The sequence below is a fragment of the Bos grunniens genome, chromosome 23 (genome assembly GCF_055505025.1).
Source record: "Bos grunniens cultivar Pamir isolate PY7600 chromosome 23, Bosgru_T2T1.0, whole genome shotgun sequence".
Taxonomy (NCBI): Eukaryota; Metazoa; Chordata; class Mammalia; order Artiodactyla; family Bovidae; genus Bos; species Bos grunniens.
This window is the reverse complement of record NC_141187.1, coordinates 49,436,613-49,462,719: the sequence shown is the minus strand read 5'-3', so window position 1 is coordinate 49,462,719 and position 26,107 is coordinate 49,436,613. Positions and strand designations below refer to the sequence as shown.

Here is a 26,107-nt window from a genome sequence, read left to right as displayed (position 1 = left end):
TGAAAGCAACTGTAGCAACATGTAACTGAATGAATGTGGCTGTTTGCCAATAAAACTTTATTTATAAATGCAAGTAGTGGACCGGATATGGCCCTTGAGCTGTAGCTTGCTGACCTCTGTCCTAGACTGGGATCTATGGGATGTACTCAAGGCAGACTCCTTGTCCAAAGGCTGACTCCCTCTACTGACAATCAGTGGGCAAGAACTTTTATGGATGGTGGGAGGGGCTATATGCAGATATAGCACATTCAGCTCTGATAGTCATCTCAAAATTAGTCATGCAGTGATGACTGGTGTCATCTTGATGCTTTTAAGTACAGTTAGTCTTTAGTTTCAGGATCAGTCTGTTCACATTTATTTGAGGCCAGTTCTCAGAATTGCGGCAGCTTATGTCATGGCTACAGTCTAGTCATCATGACAACTCACAGGATATAGCCCTTGAGGAAGAACTAAAGATCCTTGACTTTGCTTAATGACTAAACTATTAATATTTAGTCATGTTGGACCATATTCCTTTGTTTCTGCATTTTCTCACTTCTCTGATTAAGCTCATTGTTTGGGTAAAGTTTTTCCACAGACAAAAGGCAGTTTGAGGACATGGGCGAGGGGGTGGGGGCATGGACCATAGGGTCCTGCTCCGTTTCTCCTTGAACCTCCCTGTGATCTAACAGCTAAACAGGAATAGGACTTGATGCCCCTGCTTTATCCTTGTTCTGACTGGTCTGTTATAATTGGTCAGGAGCTATGTCATTTGGATGGATATTTTAACTAATACTTGTAAGGATACCCATTTGTTAAAACTAGGTCTTTTTTTTAACTGCAGAGCCTACAGGATCTTAGTTCCCTGACCAGGGATTGAACCTGGGGCCACAGCAGTGAAAGTGCTGAGTCCTAACCACTAAATTGGTCTTAAAATTTAATTTCTACCATACCAAAAGGTTCCTGTTGGGAAATTCTAGTTTCAGTTTTTAGAAAAAAACTTTACTTGATTTGGAATTAGATTTAAAGAACTGCTTCAGACTTCTCACTGAGGCTCACCCATCTGTGGATTGACGGATGCCTCTCCACGGCTGGGTGGTGGAGAGACGGCTGCTGTTCTCTTGTTTCAGGCCTATATGGACACCCTGCAGACCCAGTGGAGCTGGATTCTTCAGATCACCAAATGCATTGATGTTCATCTCAAAGAAAATGCTGCCTACTTTCAGGTTTTTATCCTCAGCAACCATTTAACTGTCTTTTGGGTCTTGATGCCTTCTCTTTTGAATGTGTTTGAAAAAGCACTGAAAACAGTATTTACAATATTTCGTAAATACTATTTGTTGGGGTTTAGCATAGAGGAGCGTAGACGAGTCACCAGTCTTTCAGATAGTCTTGCGCTGTCCTGTAAGTTTCTGCTCTAATCTTTTCCTTTAACCACCTGTCAGATAGACTCGTAGGGAAGATACTCCTGCAAGTTGAAGTACTAGGTGATGCTGCGTGTTCAGTTGCTTTTAACTGACATGGAGTCACCCCCGTTCTTCACAGTTTTTTGAAGAGGCTCAGTCGACGGAAGCCTACCTGAAGGGTCTCCAAGACTCCATCAGGAAGAAGTACCCTTGTGACAAGAACACGCCCCTGCAGCGCCTGCTGGAGCAGATCAAGGAGCTGGAGGTAGCGTCTCAGACGCAAGCCCTTTCCTGGGAATAAAACAAACGCACCCAACCATGGATTCAGACTGCTGTTTGGATTTGTGTTGCTCTGCAGAGCAGTGAGTGCTCAAAGCTCAAGCAAACCTTATCTTCACTTTCAGTGGCTTTTCTCAAATACATTTCTCTTCATGCTTAGCTACTGTTGCAGATTACTTCTGCTTCAGTAGTTACCATTGCTCTAAACAAAACGGGAGAGAACGCTGATGACCTAACATGAAGATCCCTTTGGAAAAGCGTACGTCACATGTTATCAGCATAGTCCTCTCACACAGTGATATGCTTCCCCGCCCCTAATTCATGGCTGTGTTGCCTCTGTAGTGGCTTCTTATGAAAGGTACCTATGGTCCCTGCACACAAATGAATGGGTGGCTTTTTACAGCTAATGCAAATACAAACTACTAATTTGTATTGTCATGATAGCTACAGGAATGCCATTTCAAGATCTCACCTAATTTTCAGAGAGTATGTATGTTCAAGGATGATTTTATTTGCAATTGCAGAAAGAACGGGAGAAAATCCTTGAATACAAGCGCCAGGTGCAGAGCTTGGTAAACAAGTCCAAGAAGATTGTGCAGCTGAAACCGCGTAACCCGGACTACAGAAGCAATAAACCCATTATTCTCAGGGCTCTCTGCGACTACAAGCAGGACCAGGTGTGTGCTGTTACTCAGAATGCTGCCAAAGTGTTCCCTTTCTCTATGGGTGGATTTCTGTCCATCGAGAGAGCAGAATTGAATTTAGGTTTCAGGGAGCACCCTAGTAAGTGTCTTTCTTTTGTATACCAAGGGGAAGCTGTTGAAAGAATGGAGTGATTTTGTTCTGAATCATGTGATAATCATCAATAAGTAGGACAACAAGTATTTTTAAACTACTCTAATTCTGTTTTAAGGCTTAAGACTTCTTTTCTTCTGAGATTAAAAGCAAACAAGATACATGGCCACTATGCTGCATGTAAAGGGAATGTCACTGCGGATTTTATGTATTAAATGAACACATCAGTTCCGTAGGCTCTGTGGTCAATACAAACATTTATATGGAAAGATGGCTCCATTTTAGCAAGTTTTAATGAAATTCCCTCAACTCTATTTTCTTATAAAAATTATGGAGGATTTAATAAATGAAAATTGACTAGTTGATGAGATGAACATAAAACAATGGAGTTTATTCTACCATGCAGAAATGGTTTTAGAACTTGGCTGGAGAGAAGGAAGAAATTGAAATGGAGATTGAAATACCTACTTGTCAAACTTGTTACGTTAATAGTTAAGATAGATGTCTTAATTTACCCATTTTTTTTTTTTTTAATTTACCCATTTTAAGAAGCTATCTAGTTGATTTAGAAAAGAAGCAATTAGATGTTGGAGTTAATTTAGAAAGTTGTTTTTCTGGGGACCTGATACCAGAAATTTTTTGTTTTTATTTAAAAATTTTAACAAGTGAATGAGATGTGATGTCCACACACTGAAATCTACTATATGAAACAAAAACTCAAAAGTGTGGAAAAGTCAGGGGGTGAATTTTTGCTCTATAAAAGGATTTATCACTTCACTGGGGGACTCCCCTGGCTGTCTCCTGGAAAGTCACTCCTCCTAATTCCCTTCAGATACACCTTGTAGACTCACCTGTTGTATTTAAAGCATCAGTCCTGTTGGGTTGTGTCAAGGTCAGCTTGAATGGAGGAGCACTTAAGTGTTTCAAAGCTGCAACACTTTGCATGTTGTCCTTGTGGCTGCTTCTGTTTTTTGAGCAAAAAGATACAAATGTGGGCCTGTGGATCAAGCCAAAACACGGTGCTGCTTGCCTTGCAGAAAATTGTCCACAAAGGGGACGAATGTATCCTGAAAGACAACAATGAGCGGAGCAAGTGGTACGTGACCGGCCCGGGGGGCGTGGACATGCTCGTGCCCTCTGTGGGCCTCATCATCCCTCCGCCCAACCCTCTGGCCGTGGACCTCTCGAGCAAGTACGTAGTTCAGGTTCTTGCTGGCTGTAATGTGGACACGGGTGGGGAAAAGTGCGGCTGACCCCGGTACAAACAGTCAGACACACCGCTCCACACTGCTGTCACCCCCCCAAAGTGAGATCTGGTGAAGGTCCCTTTGCCTTGTCTTGAGATTTTATGGTGAAGATACTGTACTTATCATTGGAAGATGAAAAAGAATGTTTGACAGTAGAGGAACTCATCTTGACCATGCACTTGAAAGGCATGATTTCAAAATCCTTCCTCCTTTAAGCCATCGATGGTCTGACATATTGGAGAAGGGAAAGGCAACCCACTCCAGTATCCTTGCCTGGAGAATCTCATGGACGGTCCATGGCATCACAAAAAGTTGAACAGGACTGAGCAACTGAGTGCACACACACACAGTCTGACATGTAGCCACAAATAGAATATGTGGCTAAACATTTCACAGAAACGTTTGGGCCATCAGTAAGTAGCTGGAACATTCGCTTGACAGGTTGTCCAGGGCAGATTCTTCCAAATGTTTTATAAAGGAAGTCTTCAGCCCATTCATGGTGGGGTGAGCATCGCCCAGGGAATATTTCCAAATGCCAGAAGCCATCAGAGTTCTATGACCCGAGACCCATTTCTTCCTGCCAGCATGCATGGAGTCAGACCTCTATCAATTAAAAAGCTGCTGACAAATAACCCAACCACCCCAAACTGTACTGCGTGTTTCAACCAAAATGATTCCAGAGTATTAAACCCCTGTTGGTCACTGAGAGTATGCTTTCGGGTATTGGTCCAAATCCATTGAAATGTTGTTGTTTACTTGCTAAGTTGTGTCCACCTCTTTTGCAAGCCCGTGAACTGTAGCCCACCAGGCTCCTCTGTCCATGGGATTTCCCAGGCAAGAATACTGGAGTGGGTTGTCATTTCCTTTTCCAAGGGAGCTTCCCGACCCAGGGATCAAGCCTGAGTCTGCTGCATTGCGGGCGGATCCTTCGCCGCTGGGCCGCCGGGGAAGTCCTTACTGAAATGCTGATGTTTTGCAGATATCCACGTGCCCGTTGCTCTCTTACTTCTCCTTTGAGCTCTCTGTGCCATGGGGCCAGGTCTCCCCTTCGGGATGAACTTGGAGAACCAGGCCCGCATGTTTTCCCTTGTGCCTCCTAGGATCGAGCAGTACTACGAAGCCATCCTGGCCCTGTGGAACCAGCTCTACATCAACATGAAGAGCCTGGTGTCCTGGCACTACTGCATGATCGATATCGAGAAGATCAAGGCCATGACCATCGCCAAGGTAGGTCCTCAGGACCCACTCACTGCCCAGAGGGGCTGCCCAGCCACTCCCCGCACTGCAGTTTCTACCAGACGAACCTAGCTGTGCAGCTGATGCTTTTGGGGTCAGCAAAAGAGTCGGCTGAGCCTTCCTTAGAGGTTCTAGTTCATCCAACACAGATGGGAGGAATGGCACTGGGCTGCTTACCAGAGGACTAATTAAAGTTACCCAACAAGCCAGACGTCCCTGTGGCAAAGGCATGTGGTCCTGTGATCCTCTGGGTCCCCTTCTCCTTAATAGACATAATGGATAATGACGTCATAATTATTGACTGGATAGCACAGAAGTAAATGGTAGGGTAGGATTCTTGGAATCCAAAGCACTAGCTACCCTAGACCGGTAGTTTTCAGATTGTGGTCCAAGAACCTCAGGGGGAGAGGTCCTCCAAGAGGACAGGGTGGACGGCAGGGAGGGTAAGTCTGGGGGCTCCCCTTCACTCTTCTTAGAGCAGCTTTGCTGTGATCCACTTGACTCTTGGGGTTTCTGAGTCCTGTTTCCTTTGAAGAAGAAAATCTCATAGGAAGAAAAAAATTGACAACTCACTGCTGTGGTTCTCAGGAGCAAGGTCTAAATCCTCAAAGACCTCTTCTGTCTTAATGGGTCCTTGAGGGGCGAGGCCTCAGGCCACTACCCTCCACCCCCCACCGCCCCCAGCATGCTGCGTTTCCCAGCAGACTCCCCTTGGCCACTGTGTGGGGCCTCCAGAAACACCTCTGCTGGGTTTATTTCCAGCTGAAAACCATGCGGCAGGAAGACTACATGAAGACCATCTCTGACCTCGAGCTACATTACCAAGAGTTCATCAGGAACAGCCAGGGCTCGGAGATGTTCGGAGACGACGACAAGCGGAAGATGCAGACCCAGTTCACAGATGCCCAGAAGCACTACCAGACCCTGGTCATACAGCTGCCCGGCCACCCCCAGCACCAGACAGGTTGGTTTGGAGCCCTCTCTCTTTGAAGCCACCATACGTGCAGTTTTCGAAAGAAAGGACATAGTTTGCCTTAGTTTTGGAATCACTTCTTTGAAAGATCACATTTCAAAAGTCATTTAGGTTGGAGGAGAATGGATACATGTATATGTATGGCTAAGTTCCTTTGCTGTTCACCTGAAGCTATTAATTACCACAACATTGTTAATCGACTGTACCCCAATACACAATAAAAAGTTCAAAAAGAAAGAAAAAGATGCTAAGTTTTCAGAGCCCAATCCAAGGCAGTAGCAACACTCTCATGCAGCCTAGCTGTTTTCTTGAGGCCTCGCACCCTTCTTGCCAGGAATTCTCTGATTTTTGTGGTCCTAACATTTTTACAGTAACCACGACTGAAATCACTCACCTTGGGACCTGCCAAGACGTCAACCACAATAAAGTAATTGAAACCAACAGAGAAAATGACAAGCAAGAAGCATGGATGTTGATAGAGCTCCAGAAGATACGCCGGCAGATGGAGCTCTGTGAGAGCAGGATGGCCCTGAAGAACATCCTTCTGGCAGATCAGGGGTCTTCCCACCACATCACAGTGAAAATAAACGAGCTCAAGGTAGGCCTCGTTATTATTTTGCTTGATTCCAGGTATATTTATATTTAACTGAGAACTAATGGAAAAAACCTCCTGGTTTAAACATTTTTAGGCTTGAAAACCTTCGTTTTCAATAAAAGGCTTCTGGCCCGACTTCCTTTTTCCTTTCCCATGCTTCCACATTTGTTGAACAATGCCAGGTTGGGGATTAAACTGTCTTTGCTGTTAGATGATGCGTTGCTGAATCAGGCTGCGTGTTCTTCCTTTTCTGCAATATAGTACTTTGTAGATTTCCTAAGTTTTCACAAGCATGAATTTGGCTTCTGCCCGAGACAGCGTATGATGTGGGTTAGACAGGTAGAATGATATTCTTTGCAAACAGGAAATGGACGTGGAGAGATTTGGTTGGGGGAGTGGGTGTAAGAGCCGTGGAGCTGGGACTGCAGCCCAGGTGCTTCGGCGTCAGCCTCAGTCGTTCCTTCTGCTCAGCCAGGCCTGGGCACAGCATTGGAATGTCTGAGGTGTACTTTCTAAGGAAGAGGGTTGATTGACCCAACAGAGGCTGGTAAGGCCTCCCTGATGAAGGACAGGAAGGGTCAACTCTCTCTTGAATCATTCACATTTTGTGGGCTTTTTGAGGGCAAGAATGATGGTGATAGGCATACAGCTAAATCAAAGGCACTTTCCTTCTTTCTGGACAGAGCGTACAGAATGATGCTCAAGCCATTGCTCAAGTTCTCAACCAGCTGAAGGACATGCTAGCCAACTTCAGAGGTTCAGAAAAATATTGCTATTTGCAGAATGAGGTATTTGGATTGTTTCAGAAACTGGAAAATATCAACGGCGTGACGGACGGCTACTTAAATAGGTAAAGACGACTGACACTGACCTCAGATACTCGGCTTTTCTCAAGCTTCATTTTGTGAGACTGCATTTGCTTTATGTGCTGGTTGCTGGAGCCGTTGCCTGTGGTTTGTCTTTTCATGAGGGACTCACATTTTCTGTGCTTCTGGGAGAGGATCCTCCAGCCTAGGGCGCCAGTCCCACTGTTCTGAACTCCGGTGTCTCTTCTAACCAAGGCAGCCTCTTCAGGCCAGAGCTTAGAATTCTCCCATTAATGCAGAGTGGTGTTCTGAATCATGAAAGTGGGGGGGAAACAATGCATCGCTGCGCTGCTTCTAAAATAAGCAAAATCAATTTTTCTCTGCTTTAACATCGTTCCCTTTTATGAAGAGTGGCAAGAGCCAAAGTCTAATTGTGTCATCGGCAATTTTATCTGCCTCTTTGGCTCCTGACAGCTTGTGTGCTGTGAGAGCCCTCCTGCAGGCCATTCTCCAGACAGAAGACATGTTGAAGGTTTATGAGGCCAGACTTACGGAAGAGGAGACCGTGTGCCTGGATCTGGATAAAGTGGAGGCTTACCGCTGTGGACTCAAGGTAATAAGAGGAGTTTTAACAGCGGCCCAGTTTATTTTGGAAAAAATGCAGGAATACTCAGTCCCCAGTGATAAAGCTTCGCTATGTCTTCATGACTTTTGAGGATTACTGGATTTTGTTGGCCACACGTGGTTGACATCAGCTGTTATCCCCAGAACGCTGTTGTCCAGAGCACGTTGGCAGGACCTACCTGAGAAGGTCATTTGTAGTGAGATTAGCCTAGTTAAGTCTAATTAAGCTGGTACTGTAGTACTGGGATGGGCTTCCCCAATGCCTCAGCGGTAAAGAATCTGCCCGCAGTGCAAGAGCCACAGGAGACTCAGGTTTGATCCCTGGGTCGAGAAGATCCCTGGAGAAGGAAATGGCAACCCACTCCAGAATTCTTGCTGGGAAGTTTCATGGACAGAGGATCCTGGCGAGCTACAGTCCCTGGGGTCATAAAGAGTGGAGCATGACTTAGCAGCTGAGCCTAGTACAGTAGCACTTTTCAGAGCCTGAGATATGATATTAAATATATTAATCACAGTGTCCGACTCTGTGATCCCGTGGATTGTAGCCCACCAGGCTCCTCTGTCCACGGGATTTCCCAGGCAAGGATATTGGAGTGGGTTGCCATTTCCTTCTTCAGGGGATCTTCCCAACCCAGGATCAAACGTGTATCTCTTGCATCTCCTGCATTGGCTGGCAGATTCTTTAACGCTGTGCCACCTGGGAAGCCCAAATATATTAACAAATTTTATAATTTTCCAGGAATGGAGTGGAGTGTGATATATAGCATTCCTTAAACTGATTTACACATCAATTTTTTTTCAAATTCTTTTTTTTTTTCTTGAGTTAGCACAAGAACTAGGTCATTAGCACAAATATTAGGAAATGCAGTCTTTAAAGATATTTTCCTTGCAGTGTAGCATCAAGTTGGAATGAGGTTAATTAGTACTTTTTTTTTTTTTTTTTGCTGTGACAGAAAATTAAAAATGACTTGAACTTGAAGAAGTCCTTGTTGGCCACCATGAAGACTGAACTGCAGAAGGCCCAGCAGATCCACTCCCAGACTTCACAGCAGTATCCACTCTATGACCTGGACCTGGGCAAGTTCAGCGAAAAGGTCACCCAGCTGACAGATCGCTGGCAGAGAATCGATAAGCAGATAGACTACAGGTGTGCCAGACTCCTCCCACACTTTCTGCCCGTTTGGTTGTTCCCAATATAACGGCACTTGAAGTCATCACTAAAGAAAACAGTGGTTCTGGAGACTGCCCTGGTGGTCCAGAGTTTAAGACTCTGTGCTTCCAGCACAGGGGGTGTAGGTTCGATCCCTGGTTGGGGAACTGAAATCCTGTATGCCCTGTGGCTTGGCCAGAATCTAAAACAGTGGTCTTGTTCGTGTGTCAGTTCGGCTTCCTAGGTGCTTTCTTCGCACACTGGCAGCTTTGCTGGGAGTGGAAGAGACCTCAGCCCAGTAGCCAGGCTTGAACTCACTTATGTCGGGTACCCTCCAGGCTCACAGGGAAATAAGGGAAGCCGTTGATCACGCTCTGCTGTGCCCCCTAAACTCCTGTTATGACCGTTTGTTAGAAGGAGTAGTGACTCTGAGGGAGCATTCTCCAAAATTTAGTGAAAATTAAATCTTATATTTAATACGAAAGAAATGCCTTACTGCAAATGAGGATTTGAAAACAGCTCCTGAAGACAGCTGCTAGAAACATCTCTACTGATATATAATTCACACGCCATGCAATTCACTTTCAATTCACAACTGAAAGTATACAATTCAGTTGTTTTTAGTAAGTTCAGAATGTGTAACCATTACCACATTCCGAGTTTGGAACATTTTCATCACCCTAAAAAAGAAACCTTGACGACTTCCCTGGTTGTGTAGCGGTTAAGACTCTGCACTTCCACTGAAGAGGGCACAGGTTTGATCCCTGGTCAGGGAACTAAGGGCTTCCCTTGTGGCTCAGCTGGTAAAGAATCTGCCTGCAATGTGGGAGACGTGGGTTCAATCCCTGGGTTGGGAAGATCTCCTGGAAAAGGAAAAGGCTAGCCACTCCAGTATTCTGACCTGGAGAATTCCATGGATTCTGTAGTCCATGGGGTCACAGAGAGTCAGACACGACTGAGCAACTTTCACTCACTCTTCACTCACATTCACGAGGAACTAAGGTCCCGCATCTGCGTGGCATGGCCAGAAACAAAGCACCTTGTACCCACTGGCACTTTGCCCCGTTTCCTCCCAGCCCTCCAGCCCCAAACAACCACCACTGAACTTGCGTCTCTATAGCTTTGCCTGTTCTGGGTGTTTCGTATAAATGGAAAGATATGATGTGTGGTCCTTTGTGACTGTTGGTTTTTTTTTTCATTTAGCATAACATTTCCCAGGTTCACCCATTGGGTAGCTCATGTCAGTACCTCACCTCTTTTTCCTGACTGTATAATATTCCATCGTATGGCTAAAGCACATTTTGTTTATTCTTTCATCATTGGATGTATATTTGGGTTGTTCCCAGTTTCTGGCTATCATGTAGTGCTGCTGCACACATTCACATGTTAGCTTTTGTGTGGATGTATGTTTTCTTGAGTGTGTGCCCAGTGGCATTCTGGGTCCTCTGGTAACTCTGTGTTAAATACTTCTGCAGAGCAGCAGCATCGCTATCTGTGGGGTCGCACAGGGTCGGACACGACTGAAACAACTTAGCAGCAGCAGCAGCAACGCTCTGATAATTTTATTATCTCTTATTTTCACCAGATTATGGGATCTGGAGAAACAAATCAAGCAACTGAGGAATTACCGTGATAACTATCAGACTTTCTGCAAATGGCTCTATGATGCCAAACGCCGCCAGGATAGCTTAGAATCCATGAAGTTTGGAGATTCCAACACGGTCATGAGATTTTTGAATGAGCAGAAGGTATAAGCAGATTTGTCACTGCATAGATTTCACTGGGTATAAGCTGTATCTTCCTCTGGTTTTCATAGCAGTGTTGAGGTTTAAAGTGATAAGTTTTTAAAAAATGTATTTTATTGAAGTATAGTTGGTTTACACTATTGTATTAGTTTCGGCTGTACAGCAAAGTGATTCAGTTATACATAAATATACAGTCTTTCCCATTATGGTTTACTATGAGATATTGAATATAGTTTCCTATGCTATACAGTAGGGCATGTTGTTTTTCCATTCTATGTATAGAAGTCTGCATCTGCTAATCCCAGATTCCCAGCCTCTGTCTCCCACCAGCACACACACTCAGCACTGTCTATGAGTCTGTTTTATTTCAGAGATAAGTTCATCTGTGTCATATTTGAGATTGCGTATGTAAGTGACAGTATATGGTGTTTGTCTCTTTTCTTCCTGACGCACTTCACTTGGTAGCGCATGTAAGTGACAGTATATGGTGTTCGTCTCTTTTCTTCCTGACGCACTTCACTTGGTATGAAAATCTCTGGGTCCGTCCATGTTGCTGCAAATGGCATTATTTCATTTGTTTATTTTACTGCCAAGCTACTCCCTTGTGTATATGTACCTTATCTTCCTTATCCATTCGTCTGCTGATGGATGTTAGGCTGTTTCCGTTTCCTCGCTATTATAAATAGTGCCCTTATGAACGTAGGGGTGTGTGTATCTTTTCATGAAATGATAAATCTTTAACACCACTAGTCCATTTGGGGAATGCTTAAATAAAGCCCAGAGGAAAAGCAGTTGAGATATTTACAAAGAAATGCAATGATGAACGTAGAAATAATGTTATGTTATAGTAAAGTATCTTTACAAATTGAGTTAACAGGACCAGAAAAGAGTGCTGACTAGATAGTAACCTCTTAGATCATAAGAAGTTGAAGATCTTCCTTCTATTTTCTGAATAGAAAACATACTCATCTCCTGAGGTTTAACTGTGAGACTATGGGGTCAGAACAGGTCTTAAACTGGCAGGGGGAGGGGGGAGACAAATAACAGTGGTTAAAGAATGAAAAAAACATTTATTTTAAAATATGTGTACACTTTAACATTTGTAAATATTTTCTTTTCTGTATAGAACTTGCACAGTGAGATAAGTGGCAAACGAGACAAATCAGAAGAAGTACAAAAAATTGCTGAACTTTGTGCAAATTCAATTAAGGTATGTTGGTTTCAGAAAGCCTGTTTGTGTTTCATCAAGAATATTATGAACGGTGTTTGCTTTGGCAGCATGTATATTAAAACGGGAATCATACAAAGACGATCAGCCCAGCCCTGTGCAAGGATGACATGCAAATTCATGAAGTGTTCTGTGTTTTTTTATTAAAAAAGAACATTATTGACTACATTATTTCCTGATGTAAGACATCATCTTTCTTTAAAGATGATAAACTTCTTGAGGACAGCAATTATGGCTTTTGTGTATTCTCTCCTGAACAAACCATAAACACTTATGATCCATTAGCCTGAAGTCATTATACACTGGCAGTATCTGCGGCAGTGGGCTGGTCTTCATCTTTAGACTGGTGGTGTGTGCAGAGATCTCCGTTTAGCTTATAAAGATGTGCCACTGGTTTAATACTATCGTAGGATGCTTGGACACTAGCAGCACGTTATGGCCTTTGGGCTTGGACATCGGAAGTACAGCGTGGTGATTTAAAACTGGAATTGTAGCTGCCAGTGACTCCTTTTAAGTCAGTTACGTATGTTTTTCTGAAACGTCGTTATTCTGCAGGATTATGAACTGCAGCTGGCATCATACACCTCAGGACTGGAAACTCTGCTGAGTATCCCTATCAAGAGAACTGTGATTCAGTCTCCTTCTGGGGTGATTCTGCAAGAGGTAGATAAGTTATTACCTCTCTCTGAGAGCCTGCCCCTCTGTCTGCGTCTTCTTTCTTCCCTGTCCCCTTCCTGTCTTCCCCACTCTCCCTGAATTCATCTCTTGCTATAGGGAAGGTTTCCATTCAAAACGGTTTAATAGGTTATCCTCTCTCTAGTGTAAATCATCAGTATAAGATGCATTTTAGGAAATGATCAGTGAGAAGTCTGGGTCTATTTATACATTAGACTCTCTGCAGAAACTGGGCTTAAACTCTGGGTTTATTGAGAGAGACATTTAAAAAGTGGAAAATATCTAGTCAATTTCTAAAGACAACTTCTTCTCAAAGATATCAGAGAGCATCCCCCATATCAGAGGGTTTAGGGGGCATACCCTAGAGGGATGAGGATAAAATGCATGGTTTTAGGCCCTTCGTTTTATTGCACTTTATTGTTTTATTGGATTTTGGAATTAGCACAGATGAAAAAAGGAAATTCACTCTCTAAGTTATAATTTCACTATTGGATTGTTTTAGAAACAGAATTGGTCAGCTTGCATAGGACTTCTTTTGAAAGCAATGTCATTGACCGGTCCTTGCGTATCTTTCCTCCAAGGCTGCAGATATGCATGCTCGGTACATAGAGCTTCTTACAAGGTCTGGAGACTATTACAGATTCTTAAGTGAGATGCTGAAGAGTTTGGAAGATCTGAAGGTAATCTACTCACTTTATTTCCATGGACGATTGAAAAGAAAATAGAATGGAACTTAATTACTACTGCCTTGTTGGGTTTTTTTAACTTTTTCTTTTGCATTGGGGTACAGCCGATTAGCAAACAGTGTTGTGATAGTTTCACATGAGCGGTGAAGGGACTCAGCCGTACGTATACATGTACCTTTTCTCCCCCAAGGCCTCCTCCCTTCCCGGATGCCGCCTAACACGGAGCAGAGTTCCATGTGCTGTACAGCAGGTCCTTGTTGGTTATCCATTTTAAAAATAGCAGTGTGTACATGCCCATTTTTTTTTTTCCACTGCCTCATCTTAACATGGATATTCCTTGGTGAAACTGTATTTCCTCTAAATAGTATAATACAGTTCATTCATAAATCAGGTATCAGTCCTGTTCTCCAGTTCACTGCAAGAAGTGGACTGAGGTCATATTTTCAAAATTATAGCTATTGTACTTTGCCAAGACCCCCAGGAATTTCATTTAACGTTTGGTCAAGGAATTAGCTTTATTTCTTTGTGTTAAATTAAGAAGAACACCCAGGACTCGCTGGATTTGAATTTTTCACGTCAGGTGATTGTTGAATTTACTTCTCATTTCTAACGCTCGTGCTGAGTTTATATGGAAACTTACTTTATGCCTGGAAATTAAGGACAGTAATTTAGGAAATCATAAGCTTTTGGTCTTGAAAGAAATTCCTTCATTTGTAGATACTGAAGGAAGCCGAAACTCAGAGGATAGGTCCCTTACTAAGATCACGTAAGCGCCCGATGGAAGAATGACGAGAGTAGGGATTTCTGGGATGTTTTGCCTCCTAGCTTTTGCCTTGTATCACGCTTTATGTGCTTGTTTGTGTGTGCGTGTGTAGTTGTGTACCAAGAAGTGAAGAAAGCACATGGGTCTGCTGGGGAGGAAGTACTGCTTCTTTCTTACGATGTCGGGGTATGTTTCTTTCAACACCCTCTCTGATTTCCCTTCCACAGCTGAAAAATACCAAGATCGAAGTTCTGGAGGAGGAGCTCAGGCTGGCCCGAGACGCCAACTCGGAGAACTGCAATAAGAACAAATTCCTGGATCAGAACCTGCAGAAATACCAGGCGGAGTGCTCCCAGTTCAAAGCTAAGCTCGTGAGCCTGGAGGAGCTGAAGAGACAGGCCGAGCTGGACGGCAAGTCGGCCAAGCAAAACCTAGACAAATGCTACGGGCAGATCAAAGAACTCAACGAGAAGATCACCCGGCTGACGTACGAGATCGAGGATGAGAAGCGCAGGAGAAAGGCCGTGGAGGACAGGTTTGACCAGCAGAAGAGCGACTACGACCAGCTGCAGAAAGCACGGCAGAACGAGAAGGAGAGCCTCGGCTGGCAGAAGATGGAGTCTGAGAAGGCCATCAAGGAGAAGGAGTTCGAGATAGAGAGGTTGAGAGTGCTGCTGCAAGAGGAGGGTGCCCGGAAGAGAGAATATGAAAATGAGCTGGCAAAGGTAAGAAACCACTATAATGAGGAGATGAGTAATTTAAGGAACAAGTATGAAACAGAGATTAACATCACCAAGACTACCATCAAAGAGATATCCATGCAGAAAGAGGATGATTCCAAGAACCTCCGCAACCAGCTCGATAGACTCTCGAGGGAGAACCGAGATCTGAAGGAGGAGATTGTCCGTCTCAACGACAGCATCCTGCAGACCACGGAGCAGCGGAGGCGGGCCGAGGAGGACGCCCTGCAGCAGAAGGCCTGTGGCTCCGAGGTGCTGCAGAAGAAGCAGTACCTGGAGATAGAGCTGAAGCAGGTCATCCAGCAGCGCTCCGAGGACAACGCCAGGCACAAGCAGTCCCTGGAGGAGGCGGCCAAGACCATCCAGGACAAAAACAAGGAGATCGAAAGACTCAAAACTGAGTTCCAGGAGGAGGCCAAGCGCCGCTGGGAATATGAAAATGAACTGGCTAAGGTCAGGGCCAATTATGACGAGGAAATCATCAGCTTAAAGAACCAGTTCGAGACGGAGATCAACATCACCAAGACAACCATCCACCAGCTCACCCTGCAAAAGGAAGAGGACACCAGCGGCTACCGGGCCCAGATAGACACCCTCACCAGGGAAAACCGGAGCCTCTCGGAAGAAGTCAAGAGGCTGAAGAACACTCTGGCCCAGAACACGGAGACCCTCAGGAGGGTCGAAGAGAACGTCCAGCAGCAGAAGGCCACCGGCTTGGAGATGTCGCAGCGGAAACAGCAGCTGGAGGTTGAGCTGAGGCAGGTGACGCAGATGCGGACGGAAGAGAGCGCCAGGTACAAGCAGTCTCTGGACGATGCCGCCAAGACGATCCAGGACAAAAACAAGGAGATCGACAAGTTGAAGCAGCTGATCGAGACGGAAGCCAGCCAGAGGAAGTGCCTGGAGGATGAAAACGCCAGGCTGCAGAGGGCGCAGGGCGAGCTGCAGAAAGCTCACAGCAGCGCCACGGAGACCATCAGCAAGCTGAAGGTGCAAGAACAGGAGCTGCTGCGCCTGAGGCTGGACTATGAGCGGGTGTCCCAGGAGAGGACTGTCCGGGACCAGGACATCGCCCGCTTCCAGACCTCCCTGAAGGAGCTGCAGCTGCAGAAACAGAAGGCAGAGGAGGAGTTGGCCAGGCTGAAGAGGGCAGCCTCCGAGGACTCCTCTAAGAGGAAGAAGCTGGAGGAGGAGCTGGAGGGCATGCGGAGGACCCTGAAGGAGCAGGCGATCAAGGTCACCAGCCTGACCCAGCAGCTGGAGCAGGCGTCCATCGTGAAGAAGCGGAGTGAGGACGAGCTGCGGCAGCAGCGGGACACACTGGACGGCCACCTGCGGGAGAAACAGAGGACCCAGGACGAGCTGCGGAGGCTGGCCTCTGAGGTTGAGGCCCTGCGGCGTCAGCTGCTGCAGGAGCAGGAGAGCGTCAGGCAGGCGCAGACGCGCAACGAACACTTCCAGAAGGCCATCGAGGACAAGAGCCGCAGCCTGAACGAGAGCAAGATCGAGATCGAGCGGCTGCAGTCACTGACCGAGAGCCTCACCAAGGAGCACCTGATGCTGGAGGAGGAGCTCCGCCAGCTCCGGCTGGAGTACGACGACCTCCAGCGGGGCCGCAGCGAGGCCGACCACGACAAGAACGCCACCATCGCGGAGCTCCGGAACCAGCTGCAGATCAGCAACAACCGCACGCTGGAGCTGCAGGGCCTGATTAACGATTTACAGAGAGAGAGGGAAAACTTGAGACAGGAAATTGAGAGATTCCAAAAGCAGGCCTTAGAGGTATTCACAAATATTTGATCGCCGCTTGTTGCCGCTTCACTAATCCCCTCCGCGGACCTCTCCGCCGGGCTGGAGGCTTGCAGCCCTCTCACGTTTTCTCTTTGCTGTTGTCTGTCCTCATCGGACCCGCGGTGGAGTGATTGTGGTGCGGTTGGCCCGTCTCTTCTCTCACCGGTGTTCTCTGTGTAACCCACGCTGGCTCCACCTTTAGAACCTTCCACCAGGTGTAAGACCTGATATCTCTTCCTCTTGATGTTCCACTCTGTTTTCTAGAAGACGGCGGCTCTTACTTTGTGAGCTGCGACCTGCGTTTGTAGTTAAAATCTTCCTAAATAAAAGCCACGTTAAAGGGCTTTTTCAGCCATGTTAAATTGCATGCTTTCTGCACAATTTTTAAATCACTCTTTTTTGCTTGCTTTTCATGATTTTTTCTGCATGCATTAGTCTATGCTTTTTTCATCCTAGCCCTAATATGTTTCTTTTTGTTTGGCTTTTCTTTTAACCCCTAATTTTAACACTTCTTTAACTTCTAACATGTTTGACTTCTGTAAACAATATTTGTGTGGGGCTGGGGGTGGGGGTGTGGATGAGTCCATAGATTTGTATAGCTTTATTAAACACGTCAATATAGCTGTAACAGGTGGCATGTAGGTACAGCCGGTGTGATAACCTGGAAAAAAATTTGCATATTTGTTCAAACCATAATTACTATTAAGAGTAAACCAGGTATACAACTGCTCGTATCTCCTATGGAAAAGTATAGTAAGTATAGAAGCCATTTATCAAAGTGGCAATGTATATGTACAGATTTTCTTTTTCCCACGAACTTGTAAGATAAAATAACAGTACAACTAAGGAAAGAGGGAAAGGGCAAATAAGTAACTATATGTTGTACAAATAACAGGAAAAGAGGTCCTATGATATGATGACACCATTATTTTTTTTTTTCCATTTCTTTCTTTTTGCATTTTAGGCATCTAATAGGATTCAGGAATCCAAGAATCAGTGCACTCAGGTCGTGCAGGAGAGGGAGAGCCTCCTGGTGAAAATCAAAGTCCTGGAACAAGACAAGGCCAGGCTGCAGAGGCTGGAGGAGGAGCTGAGTCGCGCCAAGACGACTCTGGAAGCGGAAAGCAGGCTGAAGCAGCGCCTGGAGTGTGAGAAACAGCAGATCCAGAACGACCTGAACCAGTGGAAGACGCAGTACTCCCGCAAGGAGGAGGCCATCAGGAAGATCGAGTCAGAGCGAGAGAAGAGCGAGAGAGAGAAGAACAGCCTTCGGAGCGAGATTGAAAGGCTGCAGGCGGAGATCAAGCGGATCGAGGAGAGGTGCCGGCGGAAGCTGGAGGACTCCAGCCGGGAGACGCAGTCCCAGCTGGAGACGGAGCGCTGCCGGCTGCAGAGGGAGATCGACAGGCTCAAGCAGCGCCCCTTTGGGTCCCACCGTGAGACCCAGACCGAGTACGAGTGGTCCGTGGACTCCTCCAAGCTGGTGTTCGACGGGCTGAGGAAGAAGGTGACAGCCATGCAGCTGTACGAGTGCCAGCTGATCGACAAGGCGACCCTGGACAAGCTGCTGAAGGGGAAGAAGTCCGTGGAGGAAGTTGCTTCTGAGATCCAACCTTTCCTCCGGGGAGCGGGAGCCATCGCTGGGGCGTCCGCTTCCCCGAAGGAAAAGTACTCCTTGGTGGAGGCCAAGAGAAAGAAGTTGATCACCCCAGAATCCACAGTCATGCTCCTGGAAGCCCAGGCAGCCACGGGTGGTATAATCGACCCCCACAGGAACGAGAAGCTGACGGTGGACAGTGCCATCGCGCGGGACCTCATCGACTTCGATGACCGCCAGCAGATATATACGGCGGAGAAAGCCATCACTGGCTTCGATGACCCATTTTCCGGCAAGACCGTGTCTGTGTCAGAGGCCATCAAGAAAAATCTGATTGATCGAGAGACCGGAATGCGTCTGCTGGAAGCCCAGATTGCTTCGGGGGGCGTGGTGGACCCCGTGAACAGCGTCTTTTTGCCGAAAGATGTGGCCTTGGCCCGCGGGCTGATTGACAGAGATCTGTATCGTTCCCTGAACGACCCCCGGGATAGTCAGAAGAACTTCGTGGATCCAGTCACCAAAAAGAAGGTCAGTTACATGCAGCTGAGGGAGAGGTGCAGAATTGAACCGCACACTGGGCTGCTCCTGCTGTCAGTACAGAAAAGAAGTATGTCCTTCCAAGGAATCAGACAGCCCGTGACCGTCTCTGAGCTGGTCGACTCTGGTATATTGAGACCGTCCACTGTCAATGAACTGGAGTCGGGTCAGATTTCTTATGACGAGGTTGGTGAGAGAATTAAGGACTTCCTCCAGGGTTCAAGCTGCATCGCGGGCATCTACAACGAGACCACGAAACAGAAGCTTGGCATCTACGAGGCCATGAAAATTGGCTTGGTCCGCCCCGGCACCGCCCTGGAGCTGCTGGAAGCACAGGCAGCAACTGGCTTCATCGTGGATCCCGTGAGCAACTTGAGGTTACCGGTGGAAGAGGCCTACAAACGGGGCCTGGTGGGCATCGAGTTCAAGGAGAAGCTCCTGTCTGCGGAGCGAGCCGTCACCGGGTACAACGACCCTGAGACAGGAAACATCATCTCCTTGTTCCAAGCCATGAACAAAGAGCTCATTGAAAAGGGCCATGGCATCCGCCTGCTGGAAGCGCAGATTGCAACCGGCGGGATCATCGACCCGAAGGAGAGCCATCGCCTGCCTGTCGACATCGCCTACAAGAGGGGCTACTTCAATGAGGAGCTCAGTGAGATTCTCTCAGATCCGAGTGATGATACCAAAGGCTTCTTTGACCCGAACACTGAAGAAAACCTTACGTATCTGCAGCTGAAAGAAAGGTGCATCAAAGACGAAGAAACTGGCCTGTGTCTCCTTCCCCTGAAAGAGAAGAAGAAACAGGTGCAGACGTCCCAGAAGAACACCCTCAGGAAGCGCAGAGTGGTCATCGTGGACCCGGAAACCAACAAGGAGATGTCCGTGCAGGAGGCCTACAAGAAGGGCCTCATAGACTACGACACCTTCAAAGAACTGTGTGAGCAGGAGTGCGAGTGGGAGGAAATAACCATCACTGGCTCGGACGGCTCCACTCGGGTGGTCCTGGTGGACAGGAAGACGGGCAGTCAGTACGACATCCAAGACACTATCGACAAGGGCCTCATCGACAGGAAGTTCTTCGAGCAGTACCGGTCCGGCAGCCTCAGCCTCACTCAGTTCGCAGATATGATCTCCTTGAAGAACGGCGTGGGTGGTGGCGTGGGCGGCATCGTGGGCGGTGGCAGCAGCACCGGGGGTGGCCTCAGCGATGATGTCTTTGGCAGCTCCCGACACGAGACCGTCAGTAAGATCTCCACCATCTCCAGCATCAGGAATTTAACCATCAGGAGCAGCTCCCTATCTGAGCCGCTGGAAGAGTCCAGCCCCATCGCAGCCATCTTTGACACGGAAAACCTGGAGAAGATCTCCATTTCGGAAGGGATAGAGCGGGGCATCGTTGACAGCATCAGCGGGCAGCGGCTTTTGGAGGCTCAGGCCTGCACGGGCGGCATCATCCACCCGACCACGGGCCAGAAGCTGTCTCTCCAGGATGCAGTCTCCCAGGGCCTGATTGACCAGGATATGGCCACCAGGCTGAAGCCCGCTCAGAAAGCCTTCATTGGCTTTGAAGGAGTGAAGGGCAAGAAGAAGATGTCGGCGGCAGAGGCGGTGAAGGAAAAGTGGCTTCCCTATGAGGCCGGCCAGCGCTTCCTGGAGTTCCAGTACCTCACGGGGGGCCTGGTGGACCCCGAAGTACAAGGGAGGATAAGCACAGAGGAAGCCATCAGGAAGGGGTACATCGACGGCCGGGCAGCTCAGAGGCTGCAAGACACCAGCACCTACGGCAAGATCCTGACCTGCCCCAAAACCAAGCTGAAAATATCCTACAAGGATGCCATCAACCGCTCCATGGTGGAAGACGTCACCGGCCTGCGCCTGCTGGAGGCTGCCTCTGTGTCCTCCAAGGGCTTGCCTAGCCCCTACAACATGTCCTCTGCCCCGGGCTCCCGCTCCGGATCCCGCTCTGGCTCCCGCTCTGGGTCCCGCTCCGGCTCCCGCAGTGGGTCCCGGAGAGGAAGCTTCGATGCCACAGGGAACTCCTCCTACTCTTACTGCTACTCCTTTAGCAGCAGCTCGATCGGGCACTAGTGGTCAGCAGGAAAGGTGGCTAGACCTCGGCGCTCGTTTATATGGATTTTCACTGTATTCAGTAATAGTAAAAGCAAACCTCGTGCTTGCGGGAGAGTGATAGAACTTTTTAGGCTTAAGAAAACATAGCCAAGGGGAGGGGGGTGGGAATACACAGCAGAGGCTGTTCTGGCTTTCTATCTTCTTAGCTCATCTGAACTAATGTAATACACTGGATCTAGTATCTATGAAGTAGCGGTAGTTGGTTATAAGGATAGCACAGATTGAATCTAGAGTTTGTTTCCTCTCTTCTGTGTTTAGATTTTTGATCACTGCTTCTTGAACTTCTTCTGGCCAATAATCCAGATTTCTATGCTTGGTGAAGAAAATAAAATTGACCTTATAGTCATCAGTCTGCTTCTCATCTAAATATTTCTATTTTATGTATTAGGAGGAAATTACCCTACCCACCCCCACCCCCACCCCCCAAAAAAAAGAACCCCTCTGAAACTCAAATGTTTGGAATAAGTCTCCTTGGATTGCATGACCCATGACCCCATATACTCTTCAGTGTACCTGTTTGGTCTGGTATTAGTTTGACTGTACGTGCATGATAGTAACAATCTTTGCTTTTCTTCTATCAAAGTTTCCTGTTTATTTTGCTTGTCATTGTCTACATACTTTCAAAAGGTGTCTTTATGAAGTTTGCTATTCCAGCAATAAAGTTTTAAATGTTTGAAGTTTTTGCGTTTTGATTTCATGATATGTTCATACACACAAGGGCATTTAGCAGAAGCTTTTTGTTTATTGTAAAATATGCCTAAAACTGTTTACTAAATACCTATTAGGCTCCCCTGGTGGCTCAGGTGGTAAAGAATCTGCCTGCAATGCAGGAGACCCAGATTCAATATGAAAGACCATTAAAAAGCTGTTTTAGTTCTGAATTTTTGTTAGAAGTTGGTCTTGTGAAGGTGGTTTTTTCAACATTTCTGTACTAGGTAGAGTATCAGAAAGAAGCCTGTGTAGAGGCCAGGTCAGAGGTCTGCACACACTTCTAGTTTATTCTGGGCAGTGAATAACATAGGCTAATTCACGGTCATACCCTTTAAAAACATGAAGTGGCTAAGATTCCATTTTGGGTAGCCTTAAACTACATGGTTGCATTTTTGTCCCCTAAGAGGAAAGAATTGATTTTGAATCTGTGAACCAGATTCCAGAAGAGTTCTTGGTTCTCTGTTGAAGCCTATTCTTCAGATCAAAGAAAACTAGTTCTATCACATTAGGGGCCCAACAGTTATGACCTCATTTAAACTTAATTTACTCTGTAAACGCCTTGTCTCCAAATAGTCATGTTGGAGGTTTTAGCTTCAACCTATGAATTTTGGAGGGGACACAACTGAGTCCATCCTAAAGGCCTAACCTAGAACAGGGGTCAGGAGACCTCTTTAGGAAATGCTGATGAACAGAGCAACCTGAAGCAGTGTAAAGGAGTTCTTTGGATTGAAACGGTACACCCGCTCCAAGCTGCTGCCAGAGTTGCATTAAGCTCTGAGCTGAGAGGGCTGGGCCCTGGAGAGTGGACATACTTGACCTGGGCCGAGGTTTGATCTGGTTCACATACACTGTACATCCACAGGAAAGGGAAATTTTCAATGACAGTCATCACTTCACATCCAAAAATAGTCTCACATTTTCCAGGAGGCTTGGCAAAGTATGTAAATGCAAACAAAAAGTAAGGATGCTGTGGGCCGAGTGTGTATAGAATGCTTCTTACAACACAGCCACTTGCAGCTACGGGACTATTTCCGTATTATTAACTTTGTGTGTGTGTGAGTGTGTGTGTGTGTGTGTGTGTGTGTGTGAGAACTCTGCTATTTACCTTTGAAAATAGTTGTTCACAAAAGTATCCTCCACTGTTTCTTTGCCTCATGGAAACAAGTGCAAAGGAAAGCAAAGATTTGGGGAAAGCATCAGGCTTGGGGAAAAGAAAAAAATAAAGAAGGATTAGATTGTAGGAGTTATTAAAACTATTTGGGGAAACCAAAAGGGCTGATAAAGTGAACTTGGGTTAATCAAAACAAGGAAGTACTTGAGGGCTAACAGGGTACATCAAAGAGACAGGTGGTTATAGTGGCTTCCCCTGGCCAAACTTGGAACCATTTGAGCATCAACAAGAATTATGATGGTTAAAAAAAAAGTCCAGAATACTCATAGGATATAAATGGACACTGATTATTAATGGCCCAAATCAATATGACAAGTCGTCCTTATCCTTTAGTAAATGCCTCCTGCATTGCTCACTTGTGTTGACAGCATCATTATGACTATGTCAATTATCAGTGATTCTTCAAAAGAAGTCCATGGAACCATGGGAGAATTTTTAATTATTGATTTACCCCACTCAGTTTTCTCAAAAATATCAATATTTTGTATTGTTTATAATTTCTGCAAATACATTTCTGCTTAAAAACTAGAATTATGGTAATGGAGTATGTAATAATGAATTTTAAAATCCTTAATAATTTAAAAAAACCTGAATTTCATAGTGAAACAAACAAAAAATGAAGATGTGGTAAGAATGGCAGCTAAAAAATGTAGGAGCCATGATAGAAAATCATCGTTTATAACTGCTGACGTAATCAGATTCAGGGAAGCATTGTGTGACTGTTGGAAATAGAAAGTTCACATGGCTTCAGAGTATCATCCTTTGGATTACTTCGTTCAGTTCAGTTTAGTTCAGTTCAGTCGCTCAGTCGTGTCCAACTCAGTGACCCCATGAATCGCAGCACGCCAGGCCTCCCTATGCTATGCTATGCTAAGTCACTTCAGTTGTGTCCAACTCTGTGCGACCCCATAGAAGGCAGCCCACCAGGCTCCCCCGTCCCTGGGATTCTCCAGGCAAGAACACTGGAGTGGGTTGCCATTTCCTTCTCCAATGCATGAAAGTGAAAAGTGAAAATGAAGTCGATCAGTCGTGTCCGACTCTTAGTGACCCCATGGACTGCAGCCTAACAGGCTCCTCCGTCCATGGGATTTTCCAAGCAAGAGTACTGGAGTGGGGTGCCATTGCCCTCTCCGCCAGGCCTGCCTGTCCATCACCAACTCCCGGAGTTCACTCAGACTCACGTCCATTGAGTCAGTGATGCCATCCAGCCATCTCATCCTCTGTCGTCCCCTTCTCTTCCTGCCCCCAATCCCTCCCAGCATCAGAGTCTTTTCCAATGAGTCAACTCTTCGCATGAGGTGGCCAAATTACTGGAGTTTCAGCTTTAGCATCATTCCTTCCAAAGAAATCCCAGGGCTGATCTCCTTTAGAATGGACTGGTTGGATCTCCCTGCAGTCCAAGGGACTCTCAAGAGTCTTCTCCAACACCACACTTCAAAGGCATCAATTCTTCAGTGCTCAGCCTTCTTCACAGTCCAACTCTCACATCCATACATGACCATTGGAAAAACCATAGCCTTGATTAGACAGACCTTTGTTGGCAAAATAATGTCTCTGCTTTTCAATATGCTATCTAGGTTGGTCATAACTTTCCTTGCAAGGAGTAAGCGTCTTTTAATTTCATGGCTGCAGTCACCATCTGCAGTGATTCTGGAGCCAAAAAAAATAAAGTCTGACGCTGTTTCCACTGTTTCCCCATCTATTTCCCATGAAGTGATGGGACCGGATGCCATGATCTTTGTTTTCTGAATGTTGAGCTTTAAGCCAACTTTTTCACTCTCCACTTTCACTTTCATCAAGAGGCTTTTGAGTTCCTCTTCACTTTCTGCCATAAGGGTGGTGTCATCTGCATATCTGAGGTTATTGAGATTTCTCCCGGCCATCTTGATTCCAGCTTGTGTTTCTTCCAGCCCAGTGTTTCTCATGATGTACTCTGCATGTAAGTTAAATAAGCAGGGTGACAATATACAGCCTTGATGTACTCCTTTTCCTATTTGGAACCAGTCTGTTGTTCCATGTCCAGTTAGCAAATACCAAAAGGAAAATGTACAGTTAGAGTTCTGAAATGTAGAAATGGAGTGATGCCTCACCCCTACCAAGTGATCAAATTTAGCTTTACTAACAGCAGGAAAACCTAAGCTGTGTGTCCTTTATAAAGTGTAATAAAGCGGTACACACATCTAACAAAAAATGCTTAAACTGAATCTAATCATAAAGGAAAAAAAATCTGACAGATCCAGAAAGAGGACTGTTCTACAAGATGACTGAGTCCTGACAAAATTCAATGACTTAATTTAAGAAGGAGAGTGTGGGGACATCCTTGGTGGTCTAGTGGTTAAGACTCCTTGCTTTCACTGCGTGGGGTGCCAGTTCATTCCTGGTTGGGGAAATGAGATCCCTACTGGCCACTGTGTGTGTGTTAGTCACTCAGTCGTGTTCGACTTTGTGACCCCATGGACTTTAGCCTGCCAGGCTCCCCTGTCCATGGAATCTTCTAGGCAAGAACACTGGAATGGGTTGCCATTTCCTTCTTCCACAGGATCTTCCCCACCCAGGGACTGAACAGATTCTTTACTGTCTGAACCACTGTAGGCAGCCAAAAAAATAAAAATTAAAAATAAAAGAGTGAGGGAGGCTTTTCTAGAATAAAAAAGAACCGATTATAGCTCATGGTTTGAAAAAAGTGATGAAATGGTTATAAAAGGAATTTGGGGGACAACTAGAGAGAGATATGAATATTACTATAAACTATTAATTTTCTTGGGTTTGATCATATATTGTGCTTATGTACTTTTTTTTTCCTAAACTTTAAAAAAAATTTGGCTACACCTCCCGGCATACAGTTTCAGTTCAATTCAGTTCAGTCGCTCAGTCGTGTCTGACTCTTTGCAACCCCAAAATCACAGCACACCAGGCCTCCCCGTCCATCACCAACTCCTGGGGTTCACTCAAACTCATGTCCATCGAGTCGGTGATGCCATCTAACCATCTCATCCTCTGTCGTCCCCTTCTCCTGCCCCAAATCCCTCCCAACATCAGGGTCTTTTCCAATGAGTCAACTCTTCGCATGAGGTGGCCAAATTACTGGAGTTTCAGCTTTAGCATCATTCCTTCCAATGAACACCCAGGACTGATCTCCTTTAACATGGACTGGTTGGATCTCCTTGCAGTCCAAGAGACTCTCAAGAGTCTTCTCCAACACCACAGTTCAAAAGCGTCAATTCTTCAGCACTCAGCCTT

At 46.0% G+C, this 26,107-nt stretch overlaps 1 protein-coding gene and 1 non-coding gene across 4 annotated transcripts in view; both read left to right on the top strand.

Moving 5' to 3' along the window:
• DSP (desmoplakin) overlaps window positions 1–21,662 on the top strand; it is a 44,067-nt gene extending 22,405 nt beyond the window's left edge. For 2 of the 3 annotated variants that reach the window (XM_086370901.1, XM_086370902.1), the window contains exons 9-24: window positions 1,110–1,205; window positions 1,525–1,650; window positions 2,189–2,341; window positions 3,497–3,651; window positions 4,807–4,933; window positions 5,705–5,906; window positions 6,287–6,513; window positions 7,194–7,360; window positions 7,791–7,929; window positions 8,894–9,087; window positions 10,676–10,838; window positions 11,962–12,045; window positions 12,619–12,726; window positions 13,320–13,418; window positions 14,415–16,709; window positions 17,683–21,662. In XM_086370901.1, coding sequence (XP_086227027.1) covers window positions 1,110–1,205; window positions 1,525–1,650; window positions 2,189–2,341; window positions 3,497–3,651; window positions 4,807–4,933; window positions 5,705–5,906; window positions 6,287–6,513; window positions 7,194–7,360; window positions 7,791–7,929; window positions 8,894–9,087; window positions 10,676–10,838; window positions 11,962–12,045; window positions 12,619–12,726; window positions 13,320–13,418; window positions 14,415–16,709; window positions 17,683–20,943 — 7,596 coding nt within the window. In that variant the 3' untranslated portion in view covers window positions 20,944–21,662. The remainder of the gene's footprint in view (window positions 1–1,109; window positions 1,206–1,524; window positions 1,651–2,188; window positions 2,342–3,496; window positions 3,652–4,806; window positions 4,934–5,704; window positions 5,907–6,286; window positions 6,514–7,193; window positions 7,361–7,790; window positions 7,930–8,893; window positions 9,088–10,675; window positions 10,839–11,961; window positions 12,046–12,618; window positions 12,727–13,319; window positions 13,419–14,414; window positions 16,710–17,682) is intronic. The other variant, XM_086370903.1, reaches the window with a different exon arrangement.
• LOC147347792 (U6 spliceosomal RNA) lies at window positions 12,102–12,203 on the top strand. The gene has a single exon (XR_015153331.1). It is a non-coding gene; the product is annotated as a U6 spliceosomal RNA (small nuclear RNA).
• Window positions 21,663–26,107: the final 4,445 nt, after the last annotated feature.